Here is a 16,708-nt window from a genome sequence, read left to right as displayed (position 1 = left end):
TCTAAATTTACTCACAAGCCATAGGTGAAAACCTGCTGAGCTCTTTTTTATAAAGTTGTTATGCCTTATTTGTATTAACATAATGTATGGTCAAATACTTGGCTGGATTATCCATCAACAACTCCCAAATGACCACGCGTGAGTTCGACTCTCCGAGGTCGCGAGAGCGGGCGTCACCATGGAAGCGCTTGGTTAGTGACACGCTCCGCCATTTTGATTCCCAACACCAACCAGTCCTGGCTGCAGCGTCGAGAGGAGCGACTGTGGACCGAGAAGACTTTCCGATCTGTGTTTACATATACTAAAGGACAGGATCGTACCCGGGATTTGAAGAGGAACGTGCCTTCTATTGTCGTTCTCGACGGAGGCCACAGTGTTTGAAAATACTGTAATTGACAACAATACTGGAAAGTGATGCCTGATGTTGTAGTGCGGTAGCTAACCCAGCTAACTGGCTGATAACGGGTTGAGTTCCGAGTTGAGCTGCGACACGTTGGGCTGGCGATACAGCAGCTGTACAAACCACTGCTGACCCAGAACCTTCTAGCCAGATAACTAGCTATCTTGCAGAGGCTTCAGTCCTTTTAACGATATATGGGTTGTGGTGATGTTGTAGGCTCAGCAACATAGGTTACTTTTAGTCACAGAAGATGGCAGTTAAGAGGTTCGTTTGTCGTTTATTTCACACACCTACCCTCGCTAGTTCCAGCTCTATTCTGGATAGTAAAGCGTGTAACTCAGTTAGCTCGCTTGGCAGCTAACTTTGGCGAACAAGTTGAATTTCTAACACCTGGTTACGTATTTAAATGTACTAACAGTAATCAGAATACCGCAGTGCCTTATTGTTAGATGTTATAGATAGCTAGCGAGTTATTACAGTGTTTGTTCTAACCACAGTAGAAGAGGAGAAAGTTAGTCAGCTACAGGTGGTTTTACCTGAATGACGCCCATTTTGGCCCTTTGCCATGTAAGCTGTCAATTCAGACCTCCACTTCATTATTGTTGTTTCCCCTTTAGCTACAGTGACAGGTGATAAATGTGCATATTTGGTCGGTGCTGTAGTTGGACTTGAGAATCACTGCCTATTGTATCGACGCTGCGCTTTTCCTTACACAGCTTATCAGTATACCTAGTTATATCTGTCTGTTTGCTCGAGTTTTTGACTTCTTTGCACTAAAATGTACTTACCGTTTGTGCACGTCTCGTTGAGCGTGTTTTGATGCGCACATAGCCATTAAAAGATGAGCTGTTTACGAATATATGGAGACGTGGATATACCCCGCCGCGCCTCGCAAAACGTGACTTTGACCAGAATCTGAGCAGTCAAATCAACGATGATTTATGCGCTTATACCTCCGGAGTTACACGAACAGCTTCTTGATCACGAGAATTACCAGAACCGAACAAATGGGGTAGAAGAGCTGAAGAACATTATTTCAGATCTGGACTTGAAAACCGTTTCCTATGACAGTATTGTGGAATTCATCCATTTTTTACATAGACTTCTGGATGATACCAACTTCAAAGTCTTGTATGGCACTTTACAGGTGATCAACCTCCTGGTTCAAAAGCTGGACTACAATGTGGACAGATATCATAAACAGATTGTATGTGTAGCTCTCAAGACTTTGGGAGACACACGGACTGTTCCTCGGAATGAGTACATGAATGTTTTTAGGCAGCTCATGAGGTTTGTAGGTCCACAGAAAGTTCTGGAACTTGTAATAGGACACCTAAAGCACAAAAATTCCAGAGTCAGAGAAGATGTCGTCAACATCATCACAGCTGCTATGCTCACACACCCCAGAAAAGACTTCAATATCCCCAATCTGTGTTTTGTAGTCGCTCCTTATCTTGCAGACAACAAAAAGAGGGTCAGGCATGCAGCTCTGGAGCTCTTTGCCGTTTTTGACTATTGTCTGGACACAGGAAAAAAACAGCCACTCATGAAGGCAATTGACAGGGTTGAGCTCACTGGAGATGTGGAGGGACTTATGGCTGCTGTACAGGCACGACGAGCCAGACACATTCTCCCCCGATTATCCGTGGATGGTATGGTAGAATACGGCCTGGTCATCCCCAAGCCTGGTCAGCGGCGCATGCCTCAGTTTGGCTCAGGAGCTGACCTGGACTGGGTCGTTCATGGGGGTAGGGTTAACAGTGCGCAGAGCCTCCGCACGGAACCAGACTCGGATCGGCTGAGTGGCTACGGCAGCCTTGGTTCTCTTACAGATGACCTCCCATCGCACAGGAGAATAGTTAGTGCCAGCAAGGCGAAGAACAAGCTACCCTGGGAAAGGTCTAGTGTCTGTAACCCATGTTCTGTAAACCATCAACCTTGCAGTGCATCAAATGGAAAGTTATCTGATAAGGTTGGTGATTACCTCATGATGTTAATTTTACATAAAGACATGCACAAATACACAAAGAAGAAGATAAACATATATAATTTTACTATTGTGAAAAGAGCTACTTTAGAGAAAACTTGCTGTTTATGTAACTGTACTCTTAGTATTTTTTTATGATAGGCTATAAGTTGTTTCCCAAACTTGATTCAATTTGAGTATTTTAAATTGATGTTGGTGAAGATTAACAGAAGTCACAGACCCCCCCCCCCCCCCCCTCATGTTTTGAAATTACTTGATATATAATACAATTTATATTGACAGATCTTGGAGTACTGTTTCCCTTCTATTACAACCATCAGAATTTTTAAAAATAGAACTAGAAATACTAAATTGCAATAAAACAACCTTACATAAACTTTGTGTTCTTTTAGACAAGGCTAATGTGCTGTCAGGGGTAAAAGTGTTTTAGGCTCAAACTCAAGTATTCCCTATATCTAGATCCCCTCCTGACTTAAAATGATTTATTGAATCTTGTTGGCTGTTTGCCGGGACTGTGAGCATGTCCTAAGAAATAGAGAGGATTCATTAGAGAGGGTCAGTTGTCAGAGAGAGAAGAGATACAGTGCTGATCTGGTTACGACCTCCCACGATGCAGAATGGGACCAGTGGGTTAAGAGGGTTTGACATATCTTGTTCACCTCAAAAAGTCATACATGTGTTGACTCCTAAGGTGGCAAACTGCACAACATGGGATATTAATGTAGAGTTGACAGGGAAGGTTAAAGCACATTTAAATCACAGACAGGCGTATCTTTTTCCAAGCATTAGTGTAGGTGTGTGCATTAGTATATTTAAAATAAAATGATTTAAATGCATTTAATTGGTAAAGGTAAGGAATTATATGTGTCTTAAATCAACAATTAATTTTCTTTTTTTGAGCAACTGCCATTTTAACTTTGACTCATACTGAAATGATCTTTAAAATATTTGCAAAGGCTTTGTTTGTAACACTACTTGTTTCTTAGCAACATATCTACAACTCTTAATTTGAATTGTCAGAAAGGTTGACTGTTGTTTGGAGTTAAGAGATAATTGATCATATTCCCAAAGCAGACATTGTGATAAAGATCTCACTGTTCCCTGTGTCTGTGTCTGTGGCTGGGCTTAATTAAGCTCTTGAAACCTTAGGGGACTATTTTTCCTTGCCACTGAAAATCACCTTGTGTATTTAGCTCAGAGAGGCCCTGGCATCCTTTTTGGCTGATTTCTCTTTTGTAAGCTCATAAACATGAGCAAAAAGGTGGGGTTTCATGGAAAACCTATGTAACAGTTTTAAATAGTTTGGGGTCAGTGTCCACTTTGCTGTCTGCTAGAGAGTTGTTTCACAAGCATTTTTAGTGAAAAATTATATTCAGAAACAAAAGAGTTTCATCTTTTTTAATGTATCCGATAATAGGGATGTGTGGTTTTGCTTGTGGAAACCAAGCACTTAGTGCATTGAATGTTTAATGAAGGGGGAAGATTATGAAGTCTCAGGTAAGGTTAGCACTGTGGAATTAGACACCAAGCTTGTTTTCACACCTCTTGGTGAAAAAAGTGACCCTGTGCAGTTCTGAGTACCTGATCCAACGACTTCAGAGTTTTAGACATTTTCATGGAGAAAATGTAAGGTATAATCAAAGGTTAAATTTATACCCTTACATTAAATACGTTCCCGGCCTTCTTCAGACCTAAGCTGTAATTTAGTTGCACTTACACAGAATCAAAAATCTCAGAACACATCCCCAATTGAAAATATAATAAGTTAGCTACTTATTTATAAATGCTCAGTAAATATGGAAACATGGGCTTGATTTTTGTTGTTGTTGCTGCATTAGTCTAGCATGGACAATCTCACTACCTCCTTGAGGCTGAATCAGGAATCTCCTGTCACAAACTTTGGTAAGTAAATGTCTCTTTATTACATACTATATGTAAAATATATATATGTAATTTTATATATATATATATATATATATATATATATATATATATATATATATATATATATATATATATATATATATATATTGCCAAGAGTATTCGCTCACCCATCCAAATTATCGGAATCAGGTGTTCCAGTCACTTCCATGGCCACAGATGTATAAAATTAAGTACCTAGGCATGCGGACTGTTTTTACAAACATTTGTGAATGGGTCGCTCTCAGGAGCTCAGTGAATTCCAGCGTGGAACTGTGACAATATGCCACCTGTGTAACAAATCCAGTCGTGAAATTTCCTCGCTCCTAAATATTCGACAGTCAGCTGTATTATAAGGAAATGGAAGTGTTTGCGAATAACAGCAACTCAGCCACGAAGTGGTGGGCCACGTAAACTGATGTAGCAGGGTCAGCTGATGCTGAAGTGCATAGTACGAAGAGGTCGTCAACTTTCTTTCAGCACCGCAATCTAAATTTGTCCTCCACTTTTACCCATCTGTGCAGTTAGAACACACACACATACACACACACACACACACACTAGTGATTACTAGGGGGCTGTGGATCACACGTGCCCAGAGCGGTGGGCAGCCCTAGCCCGGCGCCCGGGGAGCAGTTGGGGTTAGGTGCCTTGCTCAAGGGCACCTCACTCATGGCCTCAGGCCTGGGAATCGAACCCACGACCCTCACAACACCAGTTCCCTACCACCGGACCATGACTGCCAAGTGACCATGACTGCATATTTGTATTATGAAACAGGGGACAGTATTTATTAGAAACAGGGGAAGACAAATAAATGAACCAGATGGACCAGAGGAAGACAAATGAATTTGAATGTATTTCATGTTCCATTCATTACTTTAGCTGTGATAAGTTTGTTGATGACTGAGTAGAGCACTTTAGAGTGGGCACCTTGAAGGCCTCATACCGTGTGGGTGTACTGTGACACTTGTTATCTGCTAGGCGGTTGTGTTTAGTCTAAGGTGATAATGCTTCGAATCAGTGTTATATCAGCATAGTATAATACTGATAATACATGTATATGGATTACAGATGTCATTTTTTAGTACACCCCCAAACAATCTAAACAAAACATTGTCATTCTGATACCTCATCTGGACTGCTGCCAAAGCATATATGTATTAATCTTTGTAATCTATATAACATGGCTTCTTTAAGTATTGGGTATCACCTGGCCAGCGTTAAGCAGTGGCATGCAGCAGCAGTCTGTGTGATATAAGGAGCTTGTGCTTTGTACCCACTTCTGTTGGCAAGGACAATGTGAACTTACAAGCAAGACCAGACTTGAATGTTTTATTGCAGTCAGTTGATTGTGCCAGCACCCCACTCCCCGGGCCTGCGCTGCTCCCATCCAGAGCTCTCCACAGCTCTCCAGAGTTTTCCCATAGCCACTTTTGCTCCTCGCTGCCATCTGCAGATTTTATTATGAATTTAAGTTTTCTTAAACTTAATGCTACTTTTGATGTACATTTGAGCCATGTGAAAATATTGTTATTTAAATTGCAGTATGATCTGCAGCTCTTAATTTCATATGCTGGTCTGAAGATTGAACGTGTCCTCTACAGTTCTGCCTGTGTTTCATGTGCAGGTTCAGTGGAGCCTCTCCAGCTCCACTCTCCAGGGTGGAAGAGAGAGAGCGTGGGGAGACTTCGCCGTAGCGGCAGCCTGGACTCGGACCCAGACATCTTCAAAGCAGTTAACCCCAGTGATGCTGGTACAGGTGACTTATTGATGTTGGCTTTACTTTATATATCATTGAAATACCTGTACAAAATGTAGAATTTATAATGTTGCATAATTTGTTTTGTGTTAATATATTGCTAAATACGATATTTGGGAACAAGGAAATCAGTTGAATGAATGAATGTTCAAATTATAGCGCCTTTCAGAATACTCAAGGCGCTTTACAATTTATTTAGTCAGAAACTTCACTCAGGTGTCAAATGAATGGAGCTGCTGAACAAAACTTAATGCAAATGTATTGTCATGTTAGATGCTCGTGAGAATGAACGCCCTTTCCCATGCAGGTTTGCCCAAATCCAGCCGCTTGCTGTCTGGGAACCCCAGTGTAGAGCGCACCTTTTCACTTCCTTCCAATGCAACTCCCCCCGGGTCGTTCCTACTGCCCTCCTACCCTCTGGCCACTCTTCCGGGAGTGCAGCTCACTCCTACTCTGCCTCGTAGACGACACGCCGACTCCTCACTCTCCATGTCCAATACATGGCCCAACAAGCGAGACACGAGCCCTCGGCGCAGAGACCCGGGCCCGTGGAGGGACAGTACTGGTGAGCGCATGGTTACATTGCTAAGAACGTACTAGGCACACACAGTGAGGCATGGCCGGTTATTTGGGTGCCCGGTTAAGTTAAGTTCGTCTTGCACTAAGCTTGTCTTGCACTTGTTCCCACGTCAGTGGTAAAGTGATGAGCAGACCTAATTTTGTGGTGTCATACATACTACATGAATTAAATTTTAACCAAAAAATGAGCATATACTTGGATTAATAAAATTTTCATTTATAGTCACCACTTGTCAAATGTAGAAAATGCATAAATTCAAATTTGATGATCTTCATCTGACATGGTTTCACTCGGTAATGGAACAGTGTCTAGCAGAGGCGAGATGTGCTAGCCATGAGCAGAGCTAGGCGGTACTGTAGTTTGACTCTTCAGCATCTACCAGTATCAGAATTAAAATAATTCTGAATTGTGCCGAAATAATTAAATGGAATCAAATTGTATTGAAATGTAAGATTTCATGATGCAATAAACTAAAAGAATCACAACTAAGCTAAACTAAAACAGAATCATTGGTGGGTTACACATTTACTTAAGCTCTGATAAATGTCTTCCTGCTTCTGGACTTAGGAATGCCGTGCTTTCAGTTATTCAGCACTAATTCATTGTGCTGCCATTACATGAATTGTGGCAAGATGCATATGAGAAGTTGCCGTTCTCTGTCCATCTTGCTTGAATCATATTTCAGTGGCACTTTCAGATAGAGAAACATATGCAACGTAGTACTAAGGCACTGCGAAATGTTATGGTGAGTTAATATCTGCTAATGGTTGCTGCTCGTCGTAGCTTATAGATTGCCTTATTCGCCCATGCAGGTGAAGTTGGCTCCAGCAGGTGTTCCCCACTGCCTGTGTGCACTTCACGCACGAGAGTCACCTCGTCAGGACTGATTAGGCCTTCTCCTCCTACCTCCCCAATGGAAGCCCTGCAGAAAGAGAAGCCTGGCAGGAACCTCCACCTGGACCTCGCCCTCATGAGCTTACATGACCCAGATGAGGAGCCAGTGGACAAGGAGGAGGTCAGTAGGAACATATATCATGTTGTACATAGTCGGAGTATCTCAGTTGCAGATGCATTAGTTTAACTGATAGATTTCTCTGGTTGCTGCCTGCAAATGTTACTCAAGTGTTTTACTTCCTGGATTTTAATGCATAAACACAGCATTGGTCCTAATATAAGCTGGCAAACCTAACGTCTGTGTCTACATAATAAAGGTCCTGTAGCATCCCAGTATTAAAGCTGACCATGCATGCGATATGCTTTGCTTAGGTGTCCAAATATGATGAGACGATGTTTCCTTCTGCTGATGCTACATTTGCGTTTATCTCAGGGGTATATGGTGGCTTTGAATAAATAAATTAACCTAGTTAAGATATATTCTGGCATCAATGCATTGATATGTAGTTACTAATAGACCCAGTAAATGTCATTTACCTAACATACAGGGAGGATCCAGCTTAAACTGGGCAAAATGTTTCAATACTTGTATAGTATTGTTGTATGTACTTGTACTTGACGGATATAGTGGGTATGGGCAGTTGCACTTGGGCTGACAGACTCTTTATTTTTCAGATGATGAACTCCCTGCGCTACTTGCGTAACAGTGCGGCTAAGAAGCGGGCTAAGGTGAATGCGAGTGGCTCTGAGCCAGACCCAGACAGCCCGGACTCTGCGGTGAAGCTGGAGCCCAGTACAGACTCCCCCTCCCACACCTCACCATCTCTGACCAGCCCCCTCAGCGAGAGCAGCCTGTCCAGCCTGTATTCACCCCCAACGTCCACCATCACCAACGGCACCAAGATCAGGTAGATGCCTGGTCCTGCTCTTACATACACACATACATTAATCTTTGATAATCCTTTGGCACTGAGCTCTTCACTCATTCAATTAGATTTGGAAGTCTGTCTGAAATCTGGTCCATGCACACATTTCCATACAAACATATACTGGCTTCTCTTAGGAGTCATTTTGTTCAGCCCCATTACTGGATCCATTTTACTTCCTGTGCAAAGCCAGCAAGTTGAATGTTTGTTAGCAGATTCAACTAATGAACCTGAAGTGGAACACTAGTCACATACAGCAACACCAATATGTTTGTGCTGGAGTTTGATATGCACTCTAAAGAATGGTCATGTTGCTAAATTCATCGTTGCAGCCCTAGGAACTCTGCAGCAAAATCTAGTATTGCTAGGGTGCCATCAGGAAGACAGAAGACACATTCCTCCATGGAAGCAAGTGCTCAAGGTACGTGTGAGGATTTTTAGGGAGGATTTCTTCTGGTCCGGTAACCACAACCCCAAATACGCTTTTATAACCCACTTACATAGAGGGAGGTTTAAGTCGGAATGTATTTACAGGTTTCAATGTGATTTTGCATCGCAGGTGTCCAACAGCAAGAAAAGGCTCTTTCTGATTTGAGCGTGAGCGTAGTAGGTCAAAGAGTAACATACTCTAATGGGCCAGCAGAGGAAGAGAGACCCAGAGAAGCAATGTCGCCTCCACACACCAAACCTGCTGGTCGAGAGCCTCTCCGTGCCTTCAGGCCTGCCAAAGGTGAGCTCACTGATCCGCTCTCCTGGAAATTGCATCCAAATCATTTGCTGCAGCAACAACAACAAAAATCTATATTAAAAAAGTAAAAACTGCTTTAAAAGCCCTATTCTACAAACAAAAAGCCCCTGCTGATCCTCTTGTACATTGCTATGCCTGCACCCATGGACATGTTTTTCTGCACCATGAAGAAACCACTATGAAACCAGAAGTTATATTTGGGATTTTTGATGGAGTACATGTTAATATGTATTGTGCTTTTCAGGATCTCAAGTGCAAAGCACCAGGGCGTCCCCTGCTGACGACATGTCTGAAGGAGTAGTTGGCAGAGGTTGGAATTTATCTATTCGTTGTGCTTTTGTATCTAATCACATTTCCAGTAAGATCTAAGACCAATTATGTGTTGAAAATATATGGCCCCTGCCTTCACTTCACAGGAGTCCTGTGCTTTAGCCTGTGATGTTTGTGCAGGTTCATGCAGCTTTGCCTTAAACTGGCACCTTTCCCCACCCATGACAGGTGTTTTTGGCTCTGTTGGTCTTACCTGCCGCCCTGGAGTGATGGTGTCTCTGGAACAGGAGGAGTCCGAGAGGAAACCCTCCTGGGAGCCACTGGCTGGAGTGTATGGCCATGCTGTTTCTGCTGGACATATTGGTTCAGAAGAAAGCCCTGAGCAAGAAGAAGTAGTGGTAAGAGACACAATGTTTTTTGGCTTTTATTGAACAGCATTTTCTGTTTCACTTTACTTTTGTCTTGATCACAGTTTTCCTAACTTCAGCAGTGATTTCTAGATTTCCTGTTAATATAGAACGATTTGTTTCCAGTTTGAGAATAAAGATTTGATGTAGTAAAACTGCTAAAGTAATAAAGGAAATTGACTAAAAGTTACATACTGTATTTTCATCCTAGTCCTCTGGGTTCTAAATGACGTTATGTCATAAGATGTTATGTGGTGATTCGTACGTGTGTATTCCCAGGAGAGGACAAAGGTGTCTAGGATTATAAGAGATAAGATGCGTCAGCCTCGTCTGGAGCAGCAAGAAGTTCCAGCCGTACAGGCGGAGTGGCAGAACACGCAGCGAATGAAACGCAGCCTTAGGCACACGGTGAGGGACGTGAGCCCAGACGACGTGGCACCTCTGAAAGGTAACGGCTGACCTCGGCGAACACTCCCCTCATGTTTCCTGAGACCCTTACCTTACCGCTTACCCTTGAACCTCCTTCCCATCAGACCTGCAGCTGAACAGTAGTGTTCCAGCCCAGACTAAGACCGGTGTCCTCCTGGATGATTTGCCCTTGAGCACCACACGCACCCCCAGAAGTCCCGTCAAAAGTTCGAGTCCCCCGCTTCACCCCAGCCCCCCCACGGCTGTCCCTACTAGACAAACGCTGCTGAGACGCAGACGAGCTCCCAGTCTGAACAGAGCACGCCCGTCCCTTTCAAACAGTTCTGGTGAGTGTTGCCTACTCTTCAGCGCTTCATGTGTGATCACTGCGCTTGCACGTAAATTGCCTTTGCTGTTAACACTGCATTACACAACAATGTTTTAAATCTAGTTCTCCATGTTGAATAATGTTTTGCAGTTAGACTTCAAGCTGATTTGATCCAAAGTTGAGCTGGTAGCCCTAAAAGTCCTAGTCAGTTTGTTTGGGTTCTGGTATTCCTCTCTAGATGAACTCACACCAGGAACCCCCAGGAAGGATCCCCACGAGCAGCAGACTTTACGGCCCTTCTCCAAACCAGACCTCGCTCTCGCTCAGAGCTTCAGACTGCTTAGCTCTGATGACTGGTAAGTCACACCTGCAAAATTCTGAAGCATTTGGCTAGGGCAGGTTAAACAGCAAGTCATTTATGGTGTTCTGCATATATGGTAAGTATGCATGTATTTAGTGAAGTGACTTTATTAGTATCAGTTTTTTTCCTCTTCGTCCCTTTTCTCTTAGCATTTTTTTTTCAGTAGCCGATGGTTACAGTGTGTGACTATGTCCAATATCTTCATACAGGGAGAAGAAAATTGAAGGTTTGATGTTCATCCGTAGATTGGCTCAGTATCACTCTGATGTGCTTAGCAGCAGGCTTCATGATGTCTGCATTGTTCTTATTCAAGAGGTAAGCCACTAGATTTGCTGACTGTGTATCTGTCTGAAATCTAACATTGACAACCACCATCAGCATGTACACATTACAGGTGATGTTGCTGACAAAGTCAAGTCAGAGTTAGCATAGTACTTTTTTATAAAAACATTTCTCATCTAATTGAAATTGAGATGGCATATCTAACTGTAATTAGTGATTAAGGTATTTCCGCCTACATAACACATTGCAGTGGTGGATTATACTTAAGATGGCAGTGGCAGTGTTGGATGTGGCTGAAATGGGCTGGGACGTCGTCTTTCCTGCAGGTGCGGAACCTGCGCTCTGGCGTGTCCCGCACGGCGGTGGTGTCCTTGAGGGAGTTGTACTCCAGCCTGCAGAAAGGGATGGACCAGGAAGTGGAGGCTACAGCTAAGGTCCTCCTCCACAAAGCAGCGGAGTCCAATGGCTTCATCAGGCAGGACGTGGACACAGCTCTGGAGAGCATGGTGCAGAACTGCACCCCCATTCGGAGCATGAACGCCCTTCTCGCTGGAGGACTCTGGTCAGTTAGCCTGCAGTGAGCTTTAAGCTGATAAGCTTTCAGATAGCAACACAAGAAGCTAACACAGCACTCATTTTGGCTGCTGTAGTTTGCTGCTGTTTTTACTTCTCCATTGTTCTTTCAAAATATTGCCCTGGCCTAGCACAATATTTTTAGTTATTTATCCTCTTAAATATTTTCTTTATTGCGTTCCATCTCCACTCTGCTGATCCAAACTGCCCTTCACACCGCTTAAAGAATAGGCTAATTAGCTAGCTCACAGAGGACATGCAAACATTTTCTGTTTAAAAAATACAGACGTACACTAACTGGTGCAAACTAAGCCATTGAATAGAATATGATCATTTGATGGTGCCTTTAGATCATACATAAGGGTATTAAGTTCTTTATAGAAGCTAAAAGTTGTACTGCATACATACATTTTTTCCTTCTGTTTTTCTCAAAAGTCATCTGAATGCTGTAGTAAGAAAGTGCACAGCTCAGCACTTGGCTACTTTGGTAGAGAAGATTGGTGCTGGCCGCTTATTGTCTGGGGCGAAAGACGTCACAGAGCGAATTATTCCTGCAGTCTCCATGTTTGCACAGGACTCTTCCCAAGAAACCAGGTTAGTACTGGGATCAGAACGAGAATTCTACAAAGCTTATTCAGTTTCCCAGATAGTAATCTTTTGCTGATTCTTTTAGTCTCCTAGTCTGATACTCTGAAGTCAGCAAATGCTGCTAAATTGTAGAGTAATAGAAGCACTATCGTGTTTTCTAGACACAGACGGCCTTTTAAAATTGTGCTCTGGTAAGATAAATAGTCGGTGTGCTGTAAGTCACGGGTTCCTCACTCACGGTTCTCTCCTGTTTTGTGGTCTGTTCCTCGTCTCAGGTGCTTTGGCCGGCGTATGCTGCTGTTCCTGTCCTCCCACCGTGACTTTGATAAGATGGTGGAAAAGTACATCCCTGCCAAAAATCTGGCAACCATCAGGGACACTGTCCTCACTCTGAAATCCAAGGTGGTGATTCATATTTGGAAACATGATGAGGATTTTTTATCCCATTCAGCCACTATGCCCCATGTTTACTCACTAAACAAAGCTTATTCACAAAACTTTTAGGTGAAACAGACAGCAATAAAAAAACCATCTAAACTGTCATGGTAGAGATATATTGTAAACAAATACTAAAGTACAGTATTTGTACAGTGCATGGCACCGCATATTGTATTTACAGTAAGGCATTGCACAGTGTAGTCCCAGACCCAGTAGTGAAAGGACAGAGCATGGTTCAAAATGAACCGGCTTGAAACCTTTGGGATAGAATCAAAGTATGAAGCAACATGTGGACTTCAATATCATCGCTCCATGATGTTGATGTGGCTTTAGGGTCTGGGTGAGATGCCTCAGGATACTCCTTCAGCTCGAGGCAGGCGCTCTATCCCCAGCTGTGGAGTCATGCGTACCTCCTCTCTCACCCGTGAACCTCAATTTGCCAGCAGGTGAATATTTAAACAGTTAATCAAAACAACAACAAAAAAATGTGCATCCTGATTGGATCTGCTTTGATGCTTGCAATTTTTGATAGTGTTGATGTTGGTTTAATTTGATTGCAGCCTCGTTCATTTTCTGTTTGGACACTATAAACCAATCCTTGTGTTTTCTCTCTTGTGTGTGTTCAGCAAAGACGGCAGCAAAGCACACATCCACAGCATTGCAGACAAGACGGAGTACGTCAAGCAGCTCAAGGCCCTGCTGGGTTCAAAAGACTTCAGGGAGCGCATCAAGGGCATTGATCAGCTGGTGGCCGACTGCGAGGACAACCCATATATGGTCGTGGGCAACATGTTCCCGGTAACTCATTTGAACTGAATTGATTTTTAATGTTTTCAGCAGCTTTCAGAAGTGATCTGTATACGGGGTCATACTTTGGAGAACATTAAATGCTGGCACATCTGAAGAAACGTCAAAGCTCAGATGCTTCAGAGTAGAAAATATTACGACAATCAGTTTTAACTATTACAGTGGAGGGCAGTCGTGTCCATTGTTTTACAATGTATGTGAAGATTTCACCCAAGTGTATCCTTGAAATTGCATTAAACCAAAAAATCTAAGTGAATGACTTGTGAAAAATCAGTCGGTTGAAATGAAAAGGCTCGAAATCAAATCAGCTCCAGGGCTTAATGGCACTGATATGGTGAGTGTCTGATGAATGCATGGGCACCTTGCTCTATACCTCTCTTCCTCTGCTACAGGTATTTGATGCTTTCAAAGCACGACTGCAGGAGTCAAATAGCAAGGTTAACCTCTATGCCTTGGAGGCCTTACAGAAGATAATCACACTGCTCAGAGACAACCTGGCCCAAGTGGTTTACATCTTAGTCCCAGCTATAGTGGACAATCACCTCAACTCCAAGAATAATGCCATCTACATGGCAACAATAGGTGCCATTCAAGCTCTCATCAATAACCTTGGTGGGTTCATTTCTCTCTTTAAAAAACATCTTGAAGGACACATGCCACTGGGCTTTAGAAAAACAACAACAAAAATGATTGTGTTCTGTTTTACCTTTGTATCTTTTGATGAAAGGTTGCTAGGTTGGGGAAAAGGTTCACACAAATCAGTAAAAGAATGTTCTTGGCTAGATGTTTGTGGTGCAGATCAAATTGAAATCTCCTTTCATATTAAGGCACAGTCCAATATAAAGAAAAAATATTTTTGTTAGACTGACAGGAGATCTTGCATTATCTGCCAGCAGATCGTTAAATAATGGAGTTTACAGTGGATGTGCTTAGGCTCTTTTGTTCTTCCTATTCACTCAAATAATTATGCATATGCGTTCCAAATGACCATTTGCAAACAGAGCTTTGTGCTCCTATCAGATACTGTACTATATACTGATACTATATATTTAGTTAGTGTAACATTTTATGTGAATAATTAGTGATTTTGATGAAGCAGGACACATTTCTAAAAAGACTTACCATAAATATTGCTGAACTTGACCAACAATGTCCTTGATCTGTCTTTTTTCAGATAACACACTACTTCTTCAACCGTTTTGCACAAAGGCTCAATTTCTCAATGGAAAAGCTAAAGTGGATCTTGTTGATAAAGTTGCAGGTAAGTATACAATATACAGTGTTTAATCTTTTGTGGTTGTGTATACAGAAATATTCTACAAATTCAAATACATTTATCAAAAAACTATTCTTTCAGAAAGCCATTCCACTGATATGCTAAGAGATGCCAGAGATAAAACAAGATTTACCAGAAATACTATAATTCCTATATTAATTAATAATATTTATAATATTGATATTAATCATTCCAGAGAGTTACCATAGTTACCAAATACTGTCACTTTAATTGAATGAAATCTTTCTAGGTTAAGAAAATGGTTTTGTAATAACCCAGTGCTGTCCAGGGTTGATTTATTTATCTTTGTTCTTTTTATAGAGCTGGTTAGGGAACTCTACCCCCGCAAGCCACAACTGGTTGAGCAGAAGGTGCTCCCTCTGCTCTGGTACCTCCTGGGGACCTCCAGCAACAGTGGTACGGTCCACGGGAGGGGTGGAAGTGTGAGGGGGGCCACTGTCCACCTATGCCAAGCCCTTCATGCCCACATGGGTCCGGCGCTGCTGGACTGCGCTGCTTCCCAACCTTCCAATATCCGCAAGAGCCTAAGCGAGTTTGTGAAGAACCTCCCAATCACCTGAGATCTGCCAGCCAGACCTCCAGACCAAAATAAACCCCAACATGGATTCTACTTGAAGATGGAGATGTTTGTGCATTTCTTACTGTGCCTGCACTTTAAATAAAAGAGAGAGGAAGAAAGTCAAACGTTTTTAACATTTTGAATTAGCAGAAGCTAAATCCTTAAACTCAGAAGTCCTTTTAAATAAGGAGCACAGATTTTAGTGAATCACATCAGGTTTAACACGCCTAGGAGCTCTGCTCTGTTTGCACTTTGAAATACTAACACTTATCATGATAACTGTTGTCATGGTGACTATAGATATATATTGTTCTATGATTGTTATTTTCTGTTGACATATCCTGAGGTAACTGTGCAGAATGTAATTTATCACATGCACAAGGAACAAGGATCTATAGTCTTTTTGTTGTTTGGTATGCGTAATGTGACTTTTCAATGAGGAGTCTTAAATGGTTGTTTTAAAAAAAGAAAAAGCTATGATTCACAAAATTACTTTTGTACTGTATAGCTAATAAGTGTAATGGCACAGTATTAGCTTAATATATGCTGTATGATGTTGCAGTATGTAATGTACATTTTGCAGATAGATAAACACTCCTTTAATGAGGTACTAACTAATTGATTATGGTCTATGTTATAAGTGGGACCTGTCCTAGACTTTTGCATGACCAGGTATATTGGTGGAGTAAACAGAATATGTTTGTACTTTAGATGTATTTTCATGCACAGATGTTTGAATAACTTTGGATGTAAAACAGATGTATTTTTGGTGAATTGTAACAAGCAAAACATTTGCTGAAATCTAGCATCACACTAACATACATTTATAGTAAACAAATTCATGCCCAGAGCTGTAATTCTCATTCCGTATTGTGCCAGTCTTAGCTATTTCCATATCTAATGTTCAGTTATATGGAATGTTTTTCAAGATGGTGTAAGACAGATTGATATATTGATATACTGTGTATATATATATATATATATATATATATATATATATATATATATATATATATATATATATATATATATAATAAAATGTTTATTTCTGTAAGCTCTAATGATTACATTTTTAACACACACATACACAAGACGATTCCAGGTGTGTAACTAAAGAGAAAGATATAGAAGAGACTAATAAAAGCCTTCACTACCTAAATTGCAGTGAAGTAC

The 16,708-nt window shown here is 41.7% G+C and overlaps 1 protein-coding gene across 2 annotated transcripts; it reads left to right on the top strand.

Annotated features, from left to right (window-relative positions):
• The first annotated feature begins 203 nt into the window (after positions 1 to 203).
• Positions 204 to 16,492, top strand: togaram1 (TOG array regulator of axonemal microtubules 1). Of its 2 annotated transcripts, none has more exons than XM_076978455.1 (22): positions 204 to 2,372; positions 4,226 to 4,289; positions 5,938 to 6,063; positions 6,377 to 6,634; positions 7,462 to 7,664; positions 8,219 to 8,451; positions 8,802 to 8,890; positions 9,029 to 9,199; positions 9,462 to 9,527; positions 9,716 to 9,885; positions 10,174 to 10,342; positions 10,428 to 10,649; positions 10,869 to 10,986; positions 11,201 to 11,306; positions 11,600 to 11,835; positions 12,282 to 12,440; positions 12,710 to 12,836; positions 13,206 to 13,318; positions 13,499 to 13,670; positions 14,072 to 14,291; positions 14,854 to 14,940; positions 15,277 to 16,492. In XM_076978455.1, the coding sequence occupies exons 1-22, from the start codon at positions 1,335 to 1,337 to the stop codon at positions 15,534 to 15,536; spliced, it is 4,407 nt and encodes a 1,468-aa protein (XP_076834570.1). In that variant the 5' UTR covers positions 204 to 1,334; the 3' UTR covers positions 15,537 to 16,492. The 2 variants fall into 2 exon arrangements, with proteins under 2 accessions (XP_076834570.1, XP_076834569.1); XM_076978454.1 differs by having other exon boundaries at positions 5,938 to 6,069.
• The last annotated feature ends 216 nt before the right edge of the window (positions 16,493 to 16,708 follow it).

This window comes from Brachyhypopomus gauderio, chromosome 17 (assembly GCF_052324685.1).
Source record: "Brachyhypopomus gauderio isolate BG-103 chromosome 17, BGAUD_0.2, whole genome shotgun sequence".
Taxonomy (NCBI): Eukaryota; Metazoa; Chordata; class Actinopteri; order Gymnotiformes; family Hypopomidae; genus Brachyhypopomus; species Brachyhypopomus gauderio.
Note: the sequence above shows the minus strand (reverse complement) of the source record. Positions and strands in the feature narration are given on the sequence as shown.

Coding starts and splice junctions, on each gene's coding strand:
- togaram1 (XM_076978454.1), top strand. CDS start 1,335: ATGATTTATGCGCTTATACCTCCGGAGTTACACGAACAGCTTCTTGAT. Junction 8,891..9,028: donor CATGGAAGCAAGTGCTCAAG/GTACGTGTGAGG, acceptor TTTGCATCGCAG/GTGTCCAACAGCAAGAAAAG. Junction 13,671..14,071: donor TCGTGGGCAACATGTTCCCG/GTAACTCATTTG, acceptor CCTCTGCTACAG/GTATTTGATGCTTTCAAAGC.